At 39.8% G+C, this 15,329-nt stretch overlaps 1 protein-coding gene across 1 annotated transcript; it reads right to left on the bottom strand.

Moving 5' to 3' along the window:
- Positions 1-466: 466 nt before the first annotated feature.
- Positions 467-14,555, bottom strand: LOC134622801 (interferon-induced very large GTPase 1-like). The gene is made up of 7 exons (XM_063468141.1): positions 14,528-14,555; positions 11,918-14,443; positions 6,390-6,456; positions 6,155-6,250; positions 3,559-3,792; positions 2,714-2,923; positions 467-471 (listed from the first exon to the last, which is right to left on the bottom strand). The coding sequence occupies exons 1-7, from the start codon at positions 14,540-14,542 to the stop codon at positions 467-469; spliced, it is 3,153 nt and encodes a 1,050-aa protein (XP_063324211.1). The 5' UTR covers positions 14,543-14,555.
- Positions 14,556-15,329: the final 774 nt, after the last annotated feature.

Raw genomic sequence — 15,329 nt, 5'->3', positions numbered from 1 at the left:
GAATTACTCGCTGTGAGGACTTATAACACGGTTATAAGTCCACAGTTTTATGCCCTGGAGGCCAAGAGTTGTGTGTAGAGAAGAACATGACTTACAAAAGGACATTTAAGGTCACATTTTGTCTAAGATGGGGAGAATTGTCACATGTTTTTTTTTCTTTTCTCTTTTAAGAGTCCAGACACAGTTACTGGGTGTTGTATACTTCCTCTTTCTGGTTCTGAACAGCATGTTTGATAAAATACTCTTAGGAAAGCGTATTTTGAGTAATTCTAAGTGTGTGAATGTTGTGAGTACTGGATTTGAATGATTCTGTGTGATTTGTACCAAATAATAAATAAGTAATAATAACATGTGAATGCTTGCAAATGCAAAGAGCTTAGTATATTTAAAAGTGTGTGCGTGTAATGAGGGTACATTCTTTTTATATCAACATTTAGCAGAATTACAGAAGTTTTATAGAGTTCGATTAGGCTGTAGAAACAGGAAAAGAGAGAAACAGATCAAAATATGAGTGTGTGGCTGTGTGTGTGTAAAACAGGATGTGACCCAGCAAGTCTGAATATAGCTTGTGAGCTGGTGAGAGACGTTGCAACATGAAAACAGAGGAATTAGAGACTGAATGTCTTAAGAAAAAGTAATAAAATAACATTAATTACATGTTTTAGTGTGTCAATACAGGTGGACTCTTCTCAACCTAAAAACATGACTACAGCGGCAAAAGGATAGATTAACAGAATTGGGACAAGGAACAGGCCAGCCATTGGCTTAAATATTTTACAGCTTGACCTCTCATTCTGTCCCCATCCTAAGAAGAAGCTTAAAGGACAGTCAATCTCCTGATGAAGACAGACATAACACCGTGGACTTGAAGAGTTAACAGCAGGCAAAAGACAGGGCAACTGACCTATAACACTGAAGGGTCAAGCAGCAGCATGTATGAATACCACTGATGGAACATGAGCTTTGAATTACAAGCTGGAAACCTGACAAGTGACATGACTGTTTGAAGACACTGGACGTGATATTTGCCATGCTGGGAGTTAACCTACAAGAAAAGACTGAAAGATTAACAGAGAAGAAACAGAGAAGAAGAAACAGCTGAGTTGAGCCTGTGTTTCCTGGAGATTTGAAGGCCAAACAGGACACTGTGAGAAGAGGGAAAGGGACCAGTCAGAGGTCAAGCCTGGACGAGTTTGAGTGAGAGAGTACAGGATATAATTGGATTGAAAATGGAAGCTAAATCATGAAGGTTTAGGATTGTCCACCACATCAAAAAAGAAAAGAGAAAGACCGAGGAAAATAAATACATGAACTAACAATTACATGAATGAATAGAAAACACACATACACAAATTGTTACATGTGAAATTATTTTTGGAAAGAATCAGAAGTGAGACAGTTTGAATCCATAGCTCAGTGCAATGAGGCATGAATTAAACCTGATTATAAAATACACATGCAATGAAGACACGCTTACACTCAACATTAATATGAACACAAGACATATGCAATGAAGAACACGCTTACACTTAGGAATGAGAACTAACTTTTAGGTCCAAAGCAGACCTGGATCATCTTTCGCCATCTTACAATGCTGTGATTGCAGCCATTCCCCAGCTCTCTGTGAATGGTACTCATGGCCATTGATCAGTGTTCTTTGATCAGTGGGTTTTGGTCAGTGGTTGTTGATCAATGGTCATGGGAATTTGCATAATTATGATTAAGGAACTGACCTCACAGCCCATTGTTCCTTCAGTGGGCTGGTTTCAGTCATTATGCAAATGTACTGTTTATAAGGTTTGGGGAAACCTGCAGTCAGCTGAGACTGAAGAAGTCACTTGGATGAGTAACGAAACGTTTCTCCCACAAAACGCTACGTCCAGATGAACAGATTCAACTTTTGGAGATAATCACATACACTTAAAGCATACTCTCCTGGTACTGTCTGCCAACCCCCCACAAGCACCAATCTCCCCACCAGCACTAATTCATTATGACAGCCATGTTCTACCCCTGCAAGTCAGTTTCGCTGTCTGTTCAGCATCCTCCAACAAGGACAGGTTGCGGGGGTGTTCATATTTTTCACAATGGTATTTTATTAGTTGTTGGTTTAAGAATGGATGACGCAATGGCTGTTATGTTATCTTCTTTTCAATAACGTTACATATTCATTGCTGGATTTATGGAAAAAACATCAATTAAAAACATTCATAATTATTATAATGGATATAATTAAAGAATACTTACACTATAACTTTAATTAGAAGTGTAATGCAAAAAACTAGATCTTTATCCCTATTTGGAATTTTACTTGAATACAAATACAAATACCTTTCCCCACTCAACAAAAACAAATACAGATACAAATACTGGCTACTTTGCACATCTCTAATATATATGCAAAGAAATTTTTATTGTTTATTCCAAGTCTTCATTATCCACACAGTTAAGATAATGATTTTAATAAGGCTGATTTATTTTTAATCATTTAAACAAGCAGACTGACCAACACATGTTTACAGGATGAACCTCCATGATAAACCTGTATGTTTATGAACGTCTTAAACCAGTTTTCAGTCAATCTTTCTTTCTTTGTGATTAATACATGCTAATAATTTGATTTTATATGTTTCTGCTTGCTATCTTAATGCTGGATTTTCTCTAGATCATTAAAAATTACAAAATTAGGACCATTCCATCCATCCATATTTACTGTGTTCATACAGCTCATTGTGTATTTCTTCAACAGACTGTTTATTTCTGTCACACTGCAGTAATCCGTTCTGAGTGTCATGGAAGAGAACATCGACCTGCAGTTTGACATTTGGACCCAGTTCAGCCCTGTTTCTTCTTCCAGTTGAGTACTTGACATCTCGGGTGTGATGCATCAGCACCAGAATGACGGGCTTATCATTTGATGACACTAAAGGACAAAAAAGAATTTTTTTTAAATCAAATTTTTGTTTTTATTTCTTGGAACTTGGAGTTGAAATATCATTCCACTTAACACAGGAATGTATTATATGTTGATTTCATTTCACAGCCTCATTTTCATGTTCAGAATTTCAGTAAGCAGCAATAATAATATCCTAAAAAGAAGGCGGACTTCAAGAAGAGGAGGAAGACATCCACCCTGAAACAGACTAAGGAACACAAGGAACATCATCTGTAGTAGCAGAATTACATTTTGCAGACAGAAATCTTTCACTGTCCACTATGACCGTGGTTCACACAAGAAACCATGCCATCATACTGTTTAACTCCTCGCTGGAGGGAAGAGAGCGGGGAAACAGGGGGACAAAGGAGGGTGGGAACAACTAAGCTGTAGTGTCCTTTTCACTGTGCAATGTTTCTTTTTTTTAATATTTAATACTGCAATAGACTCACAACAGTTGAAATTTGCAATTCTGTCGTATTTCTATTCCTATTTATTCTATTTATTCCTATTATATGCTTTGTATTTATATATATCACTGTATTTATATGTTTATGTTTATATGCTATATTTCTGCACACATTCTGCAACTAATCTAATCTAATGGAAAATCTCGTTATTACCTTCCTCTCTTGTCAGTGCTGCTGCCAGATCTGATGCAATACGAGACGTGATTGGACAGAAGACGATGATGATGTCACATTCCTCCAAGCTAGTCAGCTGAACCTCCATTGACTTTTGGTTCACTTGTTCCAGTATGGATGCATCAGCACCAAAGGTCCGACCAGTACAAACAGTGTAGACCCTGACTGTGGATCGAATCCATGAACGTGATGAGGATGATTTCTGACTTTTTCCTAAAAAAAAATACATGATAGTAGGTGATTTGTGATAATTCATCACTGTTTAACCTGACCTCTGACCCTGCACTCTGCAGAGACTTTGAGACTTTTAAAATAAAATATTTGCTATCAGATACTTTGCTCTTTTTCATCATTTTTATCTTTGTTAATGTTCTTTGTCAATGTTTTAGAGCACTGTTTCTATGCGTCTCCTTTTTCAAATCAATGTAATTCAATTCAATTTTATTTATATAGCGCCAAATCACAATAACAGTCACCTCAAGGCACTTTATACTGTACAGTATCTCCTACAATAATAGATACAGAGAAAAAAAACAACAATCAAATGACCCCCTATAAGCAAGCACTCTGGCGACAGTGGGAAGTAAAATCTCCCTTTTAACAGGAAGAAACCTCCGGCAGAACCAGGCTAAGGGAGAGGCGGCCATCTGCTATGAACGGTTGGGGTGAGAGAAGCAAAACAGGATTAAGATATGCTGTGGAAGAGAGCCAGAGATAAATAACAGGTACAATTCACTGCAGTCTGGTGCAGCATAACTAAGAGAGGATTCAGGGTCACCTGGTCCAGTCCTAACTCTATGCTTTAGAAAAAAGTAGCAGCAGGATTAAAGTAGCAGCAAGTTTGAAGCCTAATCTTAAAAGTAGTGATGGTGACTGTCTCCTGAATCCAAACTGCAAGCTTGTTCCAAAGAAGAGGGGCCTGAAAACCGAAGTCTATCTGTTACGTGCGTGTGTTGTTGGTTTGTTTGTTTCTTAATGTGTGTATGCTAATTCACCTGTGCAGGGGCTCGGCTGTGATTGGTGGACGGAAGGCACGGCCTGATGTAACTGGCTCTGGCTGTGGACGTAATACATAAAGGAAGAAGAGTCGAAGAGTCGCAAAAGGGGTGTGTGTGTGAAAACCTCCCGTGCACTTGCCGCAGGTCCAGATGGAGCGGCCACAGTTATAGCTACCTAGTTAAATTCGGTCGTGTGTGTGAAGTGCGGAGCAAGTAAGGGTGAGCTGCCGATTATTTTGGGAAGCCTCGTTTTCTCCTGTGTTGTTAGACCAGGGAGGTCAGACTGTGTCATTTCTTTGTTTATTTTTTGAAAGAGGTAAAAGGGGAACCGAAGCCTAGATTGAAACAGGAAGTGACACTCTACCGCAGAGAGAGGGAACACCAAGTGACAGCGCCACCAACAGGAACCTCCAGGGTCGCAGTTTCCTCACTTGCTTTTTGTTAAATCCTGTCTGCATCTTGTAATTTTACTTAAATCTTTTAAAGTAACATACATTTTTAAATGATGGTGCCTCTAATGTGTTGAAGTTTTTCTCACACAAGCAGTTTAACAGATAATCTTCTCACAATTTAAGTGAAACTATCATGGTGAGTTTTGCGGCTGGCAGTGGCTGGACCCCAGTGCAGGACTCTGGGATGAAACATTAACTTAAGGTGGCAGGTTTATTTGATGGCAATAAGCTCGGCAATACAGAGAACAAAACTTAGAAGAATTTAACTAGACTGGGGAAAACGTGGCATGACCTGACCTGTCCTGACAGTACCAAACAAAGGATACACACACAACTAACATGGAGGACACAACAACTGGCAGGGAAAAAACACAGCGCTTGAATACATACTGAAGGGATTAGGGAATGTCAAACAGGAGGAGAGCACAGCTGGGAGTAATCTGACATGACAAGACAAAGGGGAAGCAAAACTCAACACATTGACAGAGTACACAGACTTTCAAAGTAAAATAGGAAACATAACAGACACGGACTTGACTAGGGGATACAGCTGACAGAGAACAAAGGGAACACACATGGCAGAAATGACTGTACACTAAACAGAAGTTTATCCTGTCTTCCTTCTCTCACCCCAACCGGTCGCAGCAGATGGCCGCCCCTCCCTGAGCCAGGTTCTGCTGGAGGTTTCTTCCTGTTAAAAGGGAGTTTTTCCTTCCCACTGTCGCCAAAGTGCTTGCTCATAGGGGGTCATATGATTGTTGGGTTTTTTTCTGTATCTATGAAGCACCTTGAGGCGACTTTTGTTGTGATTTGGCGCTATATAAATAAAATTGAATTGAATTGAATTGAAGTAGCACAGAACCACAACCTAAGCGCTAGAACACAAGAAACGCTAAGGAACTAAGGAGCTAGGAATACTAGAGACAGAAATCAAAACCGAGAAACTAATAAACATATCATGAAATCAAAGATAACTAATACACACAGAAAAACACTGAGTCCACAGACTCAGGACCGTGACAGAAACATGGTGCCATCAAGTGTATGTACTCAACATTTCAAAAGTAAAACTTTAATAAGAGATTTATATTTGTACTAACATGTTAATGTTAGCTTCAAACTCACCTTTGTGTGCTTGTTCGAATTGTTCCACAAAATGACTGCAGAGCTTCATTAGTTCATTCTGGTTAACTGACTTCTTCTTCAATGAATCTTCAGCATCTACAAGGAAAACACACACAGTCACAACATTTCACATGATAAATGACATACGCATAATAATAGTATTTATATAAAAAAAACATAAATAGAAGAATAAGTTTTGTTTTTGAACTCATCAAATGTGTGTAGCCGTACATACACTGAAAACATTCTTCTGCTACCATAGGCCTTAATTTTTCAAGGACTTCAATCACTTCTTCTGGCATCTGCATTTAAAAAAAAACATGAAAATGTGTATTCAGAAGCAAACAGAAGCAACTTGTAACAGTGCTGATAGTTTAGTGGAGTGTTTTCATTCCATCATTTTATGGGTAAAGTTTGATCGTGTTTAAGCGTTGTGATGCACTTTATTGAATGTGGTTTCAAATGTTTCTGACTTTGATAATGAAAATATGGTAATAAGATATGGGTTAAAGAGATTTACAAATGTTTTTACTGTGTCCCTAGATTCAGGGATTTGGGATTTTACGTCCTACACAAAACTTTTAATCATTGTTTATGTTGTTTAGCAGACAGATATGTTAAAAACAGATGTATATGTAATTTACACTTAGCACAGTATTTACGGCAAAACTTGAAACTGCTTATTTTAATTTTTAATTCACACAGCATACCATATAAACAAAAGGTCAACTTTGGTGAGATGCAGCTCACCAGCCATGTGAGTGATACCCTGTTAGGGCTGGATCAGGTGAGCCTGAATCTTCCCTTAGTTATGCTGCAATAGGTGTAAGCTGCTGGCAGATTCCCATGGTGCGTTGAGTATTTCTTCTTCACTTACTATGTGTTCATACACATCGCTGCATTTAATTATTTGTTATTATTAATCTCTGGCTCTTTTCCACAGCTTTACTTTGTCCTGTGTTCCTCCTCTCATCCACAACTGGTCTCTCAGATGGCTCCTTGATCGCTCCTGTTCTAATCCTGGTTCTGCTGGAGGTTTCTTCCTGTTAAAGTTCCTGTTAGAGTTCTTTCTTTCCACTGTTCCCAAAGTGCTTGCTCATAGAGGGTCATGTGATTGCTGAGGTTTTCCATTTTCCTGGTATTATTGTAGGGTCGTTACCTTACAATATAAAGTGCCTTGAGGGATTTGTTGTTGTGATTTGGGGCTATATGAATAAAATTAGATTAAAATACCCCTTTTAAGACAGATTGTATAATTTTAATAGATACTAACCCCAAGTTGCTCTCTGGTGCGTCCATCAGAGTGTGAATGCATAGAAAAAAAGCGCTTGTATAAATAGCTGAATGGAGCATGCTGTATAAAGAGTTTTGAGTTTTCCTGTAGAGTAGAAAAACACTATGTAAGAACCAGAACATCCTCTCTCCCTGACATGCTGGATTCTCCCTGACAGAGCCACAGAGGATGCCTTTGCCCTGACAATGAACATTGCCCTCACACACCTGGAAAAAGGGAATACATATGCAAGAATACTCTTCCTCCACTACAGGTCGGCATTTAACACCATCATCCAATCAAAACTTGCCTTGAAGCTCATCGACTTTGGGCTGGGAACACCTATCTGAAGATCAATTCTCAGCTTCCTCACAAAAAAGCCTCAGGTGGTGAGAGTTGGTTTGCACGCTTCCTCATCACTCATTTTAAACACAGGAATGCCACAGGGATGTGTGCTTAGCCCACTCCTGTATTCTCTGCCGCTAAACATAGGTCCAACACCAATATCACGTTTGCGGATGCTTTATCTTTGACAACGATGAGACGGCCTATAGAGAGGAGGTGATGGCGCTGTACCAGTGGTTTCTGGATAATAACCTGTCTCACAAGGTCAGCAAAACAAGGGAAATGATATTGGATACTGGAAACGACCATTTGGGGAACATCAGCCCATCCACCTATATGGTGTCAAGGTCGAAAGGCTCATTAACTTCAGATTCCTCAGAGTTAACATCACCCAATTGCTGTTCTGCATGGGCTAGAACCCCCTCAGTGAGATGGAATGGAGATGGTGTCAGCCACCTCTTGTGCATGGATGTTATCAACCTGTATGCCAAGAGTGAATGAGACATCGATTCACTGATCCACACCACCAGGATATACAGCATTGACATCGGAATAGTCGTTTGGACTGGAGAAGTGTAGTCAGATGATAACAAAGAGAGGGAAAGGAGTCAGAAGTGAGGGGATCCAACCACCAGAAGGCAACACTGATGTATTATTGTAGGGTCTACCTTACAATATAAAGCATCTTGAGGCGACTGTTGTTGTGATTTGGCGCTATATAAATTAAATTAAATTAAATTAAATTAAATTAAATTAAATTAAATTAAATTAAATTAAATTAAATTAAACATTGCAGACATTGAAGACAGTTACAAGTTCCTGGGGATCCCACAGGCAAATGGGAACAATGAAGAGGCCGCTAAGAAAGCTGCAACTAAAATGGGAGACACCCCCTAGGATGGTGTGAATGACTGCCCTAAGATCCTGTAGGACTTCCAGATACAGGGAGACAAAATGGTGGTGGCTAACCAACTGGACATAGTGATGGTAGACCAACAAAAGAAGTCGGCCATAGGGATTGACGTAGTGGTTCCGAATGGCAGCAACATCAGGAAGAAGGAAAGTGAGAAGCTTGAGAAATACCAAGGGATCAGGGAATAGCTTGAGAAGATGTGGAGGGTGAAGGTAACAGTAGTCTCAGTGGTGATTGGAGCGCTAGATGCAGTGACTCCCAAGCTGGGCGAGTTGCTCCAGCAGATCCGAGGAACAACATCAGAGATCTCTGTCCAGAAGAGCGCAGTCCTAGGAACAGCTAAAGATACTACACAGACCCTCAAGCTCAAGATTATATTGCATTACACTGCTGAGAGACTTGTCTTCTGCTCGTCAAACATATTTAATTGCAGTACTGACCCTGTACAACCTTGTATATGACAAATAAAACTGAAAACAGAAAAAATAAATTCACAATTTACCTTTTAATACTATTAAAAATGTATATTTGGTGTGAGCATATGTATCGTACAGCTCAGCCTAAATTCTGTGAGGCAATTTTCTCTAACTTTTTTAAGGATCTTTAGGAATAGTTCTCTGTGTTTCTTAAAGGTCATCTGTTTGAGTCAAATTGTTAAATGTTGTCATTGTGTTTCTTAAATTTGTGAAGTCTTAGTTCAAGCAGTAGGATCAAAGACATTCCTTTGTCTCTGACCATCTCTCCACCCACTCTGGTGCTGGGTTGAGGTTTTATTGTAGGCACATCCTTTCTGAAAGATCTGTTTGTTGTGTGGTAAGCTTCCTGCTTTTATGATCCTTTTGGTGAGCAGGAGATTACACAAACACCCCCCCATGACACATACTAATTCACATACAAACACACACATATTCACACACACGTTCTTGCACAGGCACACATGTGCTTACAGGTGCACACACACACACACACACACACACACACACACACACACACAGACACACATAGTGCCTTGTCTTTTAGAGCCATAGCGGGGTTTTACGGTGGGAGGTGCTTGTGTAAACTGTTGTGTATGTTGCAACTGTGTTTTCGAGGTTATTTTGTGATAGGATTTGAAGTGCGTTCCTGAGATACTGACGAGGCCTCCCTTGCGCAAGTAAATCAATCGATCGCTGTTGCCTGGCTTTCTTTCCTTCACGGGAATAAGTCTCTGAGTCAGCGGGGTCTGAGTTTCGATCCGGCGAGACCATTGTCATGCTGAAACATGAAGATGCTGCCAATCAGATGATTCAAGATGTTATTGCATGACGGATAAAACTCTGATGATACTTTTCGTGGTATTAAGTGAACAGTAGATAGACCAGCTAAATGTCCACATGCATCACTCAGGTCCTGTGTCAGGTCTTTGCTGGATTTTTTTCCCTTTCTCTGAATGTGGTTAGGTACAAGTACTGGACATAAGATCAGAAACAAAGCATCCAATATCCAAGGAAGTTTTGCACAATGCTATACACTGTAGCTCTGCACACTAAACAATGAGTGATGGTATCGATGTTACATTTCTCTTCACTTGCATTCCAGTAACTGAAGTGTTGGATGTAGTTTGTAAGAAATTACATGATTACCCCAACCTCAGCAACGGGACCAATCTCAGCACCGACCGAGTGAATTTGCTTTTGGAACTGTGTCTTAATTCCACTTCTTTCCCATACAAAGGGTGAGTACTACAGGGAAAAAAAAAAACATGGGTGTGCCTTGCGATCCCCAGTTTTACCCACTTTGGCCAAATTGTACATGGAAAAAGTGGTAAAGAGGGCTTTGTTATCCGACCCTGCAACACCACTAAGTCATTGGTTCAGGTATGTGGTTGACACCTGGTACAAGATTAAATCTCAGGACGTACTAGAATTCACTGATCACAGTAACTCGGTGGACCAACACATCAAATTCAACAGGGAGGGTATGAAAAGTGGCTTTGAAAGGTTAGGCTTATTAGACTGTGAGATTTCCATCAGTAATGAGGGACATTTAAAAGTGTATATTTACCATAAACCAACTCATACACATAAACCACCACATTAAGTTTTGACTCTTATCATCCGCTGGAGCACAAACTGGGTGTCATCAGGACGTTACTTAAACACATAGTGAATGAAGATTAAACACTCAATAGATCATGGGAATCCCCCAGCATCCAAGACCTATTTAAGCATAACTAAGGTAGGATTCAGGGCCACCAGATCCAGCCCTTACTATATGCTTTTACTTTATGCTCATCATGAAACCAGCTGGAAGCTCATTTCACAATAAGAATCTTATATGGTTGATGTGGTTGTATAAAGATTTATTTGATTTTAAAATCAGTCTAATTACATTATATTCTAGTTGTCTACTGCTCCCTGTAGGTGACTAACGTTGGAAACATATCGGTAATTTTTGGGTGTAGCCCCCAAAAATGGTTGAAATTACTGGTTTTGGAAAATAAACCAGTAAGAGCAGAGTTTTGATTCCTTTTGAACTTTAAGTATGAAACAGGTGAGAACATTACAGATGGATCACCAAAGCCAGCAGTAATATAGACCAGCATTCATTAATTGTCCATCAATAAAGCAGGACTTAGCCACATAAACGGTTCCTAGTGAGTCACACTTTTTGTAGTTTTAGTTAGTTTTGTACTAGAAAACCCTGCATCAGTGGATTTGTTATAATGCACCACTTTGCTTGACAGCTATAAAAGACAGAAGAACATGATGTCTACACAATGTGAACCAGGCCTTATCTCCAAACCCACCCTCCCCAGCCTGGAAGACGACAAGAGGCTTTGAACACGAGCAGTGAATGCATCCTGAACTTATAAATTTAGATGTTCATGCTTCATTGTAAGCAGGCATACAGACAAACTTAACTTTATAATCTAATTAATGGTGCAATATTTCATCAAGAAGTATATTTTGATGTAGTTTGGTCAATTTTCATGCTCAGCTGAGTAAGACTGTTGGCCAAATAAGTACAAACAATAAAAAGAACCAAACAGACAATGGCTCTGTATAATGTAATAAAACACATAATTGTCATGGAAAAGGTAGCATTCAGTGACCACAATACTTTGTTTTTTGTTTTGTTTTTTCCTATGTTTATGAGGGTGTTTAAAACAATGCTTTAACAGAATTTCATTTCATTACTTTATCACATTTCTTCTTAGGTTTTGCTGTTTTCTATAGAAAGAATAACTTACCTCTGACTTGTCAGATTCATTCAGAAGGGCGTTCCACACATCCTTAATTTTCATTATAAGCTGTGACAGAGTGATACCAGCAGACTTAGAAGCTTTACAGATGTTGTTCTTCAAGTCTTGGAGGCTCTCACTGTAACCTGGATTTGGAGGAGACATGGGCAGGGTGCCCTCCCACAAGTGCTCACAATATTTCACGTCTATCTGTATATCAAATTGAGTGACATCAGTGAAGCACTCTGATTCAAACTCCTTCGCTTTGACGAGTTTGGTTATTTGGTCCAGTTTTTTCTGTAAGAGTTTTCTTTCATCCATTTTCTTCTCTGCTGGTACATCTGTAACATTTTGGTGAACAAACAGACATCTGGGAGAAAGTTGAACCTTCTTCATCCTCATCATAGTCTGAACAATCTGCAGAATGACTTGTATCCTCAATAGATCTGCTCCAATTATGTTAATCAACGTCATGTTTCCTAGACTAACAAGAAATGTTGCCAGTTTATTGCCATGTTGGGGAGTTGTGCCATCTTCCAATTCAAGACCCTGCAATTCTTCAGTGTAAACCACTAGAACATAGTCAGTCCCAAAGTCTTTCTTCATCACCTCTGACACTTGGAGCAGCTGCATGAAGGCACTCTTTGTGCATCTGCCAGCAGCACCAACTGCAGACTGCAGTCCCAACATGGTGTTAAGCATGGTTGGTCTTCCACCCCTCTCTGGGCTTTCTAGTCCCAAAACAGACAACACAAAAACTCTCTTGTCCCCCAGTTTCTGGATGACATTCTCTAAGAGACTTGAGATCCCTTTTAAAGGCAGGTGACCTGCATCACCATCTATAAGCTTCACTGGGTGTCCTGATATCATCAGCTCTGCAGTCAAGTCAGGATATTCACAACAGTCACAGATATGTACCATTTCCCTGAACATGTGCTCCAACCTGAAGGATCCAGAAGGCAGTTTTTTGGATATGTCTTCCATCTCAGTTTGGTTCTTGAATGCAATATCTGATTTGTCATGTTTATTCCCTATAGGTAATACCTCAAAACAATTTTCACCAAGACTATGAAGAACAGAAGAAAAATTCTCTGTGGAGTGGTCGTCCAATAAGATCTGAGTCCATTTCAGGAAATACTCTCTTTCTATTGGTGCTAGCGCTGAATGGGTTTTAATGAACAGTTTACTGTAGAAGGCACCACATTGTTTCTGACTTTCTTCAATTGTTTCCTGCTGATTTTCACTTTTCTCATTTTCAGAGTCTCCTCTGAGATGATTGATCTTTGAGATATCAGTGTTCTCCTTTGTAATCAGCTCCATTATTTCTGAAGCAGCAAATCTGCCTCTCTTACAGGCTTCCCCATGTTCATCCACTGTAATTCCAGAGATTGAATCCATAGATTCAAGTTGAAACAATGGTTGTGAGCTGGGTCCATCTGCAGAAGATAAAACTTCTCTAATGATTGTTTTCAGTTGTTCGGATACATCTGGCTGGTTTCTGCCTTTCAGACCCATTTTGTATTTTCTCTTTTTTGCTCTTACAATATCACAGCTGTAATCTTCAATGATAAAAATGAGAGGCTTATGAGACTCTAAGAGGTCTAACAGAAGTGATCTGCTTTCTTCATCTTTTTGGAAAGATTCAACAAGAAAAACGTTGATGGAGGACTTTTCAATCAGTATGTCGCGCTGTTTTTTAACCTGCAGGGCATCACCATGAAGATTACAAAATGCAATGCAGTCACTGAAGGCATCAGTGGGTTTTCCAGCAGGGCAGTACCAGGCAATCTCTGCCACACCATCCATCAGATGGCGAGACCTTGTGCTTCCTAGGCAGTTTCTGTGGAAGAAGGTATTGTGACAGTCGTTGATCAAAGCATTCATCAGCTGAGATTTAGACAATGAAAGAGAACCCAGGCGGAAAAATGACACCAAGGGTGTCTGGGCTTTGCAGACTGGACTACTCTTCACGGTGATGATGCATGCACCATCTTTGATCTGACTCACCATCCAGGTTTTTGTTATCTGTCTGAAAGTCCATAGAGGACACTCAATGTCCTTTGTGACTGGGTCAGGAACAAGCAAAGGTAAGGCATACTGACACTGAGAGAGCTTTGTAACGATCATCTGTTTAAGGAAGCTGTCTGAACAGTGAAATACTGCCATCTGAACATCCATTGGATGCACACGCGTCTGTTCTTTTTGATGAGTGTCTACAATGGTGCTCAAAAAAGTGTCCCAGTCACTGATGTCAGTCACTGGACTAGACTTTGGGTCTGTGCCCTCAGGACTGTCTGGTCTCACAGAAATATATCTGGCCCTGTAGTCCAACATCATTAGTCTGTGGAGAAACATGTAAGCCAGATTTTTCTCAGATGTGACATGGTGCTGTGTCACAGATGGACAGAAGTGAAGAAACTCTTTTGGTGACAGCTTCTGTGTAAGTTTATCCTGAAGGTGAAGTCTAGCAAACAGTTTCTCAGTTTGCCTTTGACACGGCCTCTTACTGGTGATTTCATCTAGAAACTCCACTGACTGCAGAAAAAAACAAATAAATACACACTATTTTAACAAGCGATAACATGGAAATAGTCTTTAAGAGCTTGTGGACTTTCCTACCCTCTTTCCACTCATGTCATCATCTGAGGGACCTGAAAGATAAAAGTGAAGCAGGAAGTCAGATAATGTGACTGTCGGAACAGGAACAGCAACAGGTGAAATTAACAACTCAGTGTTATTACAGTGCAACTTCAAAACTGAACCAGTGTTGAGGAAAGATCATTCTAAATGTAAAGAAGTGGTTATTTTTTCTACTGCTTGTGAGCCCATGGAGAAATCTGACAGGATGTGGAACAAATGAACCAGGTCAATGTTGCCATGTGATGCTTTCATTCACCACACCAGGCGGTGGAGTTGTTTGTACTCTGTGATGTTTGTCTTATGTAAGTTTTCAGGTGGAGGCTGACCATTGTCTCCAAAAGTTGATTCTGTTCATCTGGACGTAGCGTTTTGCGGGAGAATGCTACGTACATATCCCAACCAAACAATTATATGACAATTATACAATTATTATTTTCCCAACAATTATAATTATAATTGTTATATAATTGTTAAACTATAAAATAATTATAAAGGAAAAACTCCCTTTTAACAGGAAGAAACCTTCGGCAGAACCAGGCTCAGGGAGGGGTTGTGGTTGTGGTGAGGTTTTAACTATTAACTCCACTCCACGAATCGCTACCTTGTCGTGGTGCAGGGGTTTGTGTGTTTCAGGGACACCAGGGTGTCACAGTACAGCTGTGTGCAGGCAAGAGTAGGACCCAAACGCAAACTCGCAGACAACAAAAGTAAACTCAAAAAACACAGCTTTATTGCTGGCGTGGAGTGGGACACAAAAAACAATACTAAATTAAACTGGGAA

The sequence above is a fragment of the Pelmatolapia mariae genome, linkage group LG3_W (assembly GCF_036321145.2).
Source record: "Pelmatolapia mariae isolate MD_Pm_ZW linkage group LG3_W, Pm_UMD_F_2, whole genome shotgun sequence".
Taxonomy (NCBI): domain Eukaryota; kingdom Metazoa; phylum Chordata; class Actinopteri; order Cichliformes; family Cichlidae; genus Pelmatolapia; species Pelmatolapia mariae.
The sequence above is the reverse complement of the archived record's forward strand: the minus strand, read 5'-3'. Positions and strand labels throughout refer to the sequence as shown.

Coding starts and splice junctions, on each gene's coding strand:
- LOC134622801 (XM_063468141.1), bottom strand. Junction 3,793..6,154: donor ATTCGAACAAGCACACAAAG/GTGAGTTTGAAG, acceptor ATTTTTTTTTAG/GAAAAAGTCAGAAATCATCC. Junction 2,924..3,558: donor AGCACTGACAAGAGAGGAAG/GTAATAACGAGA, acceptor TTTGTCCTTTAG/TGTCATCAAATGATAAGCCC.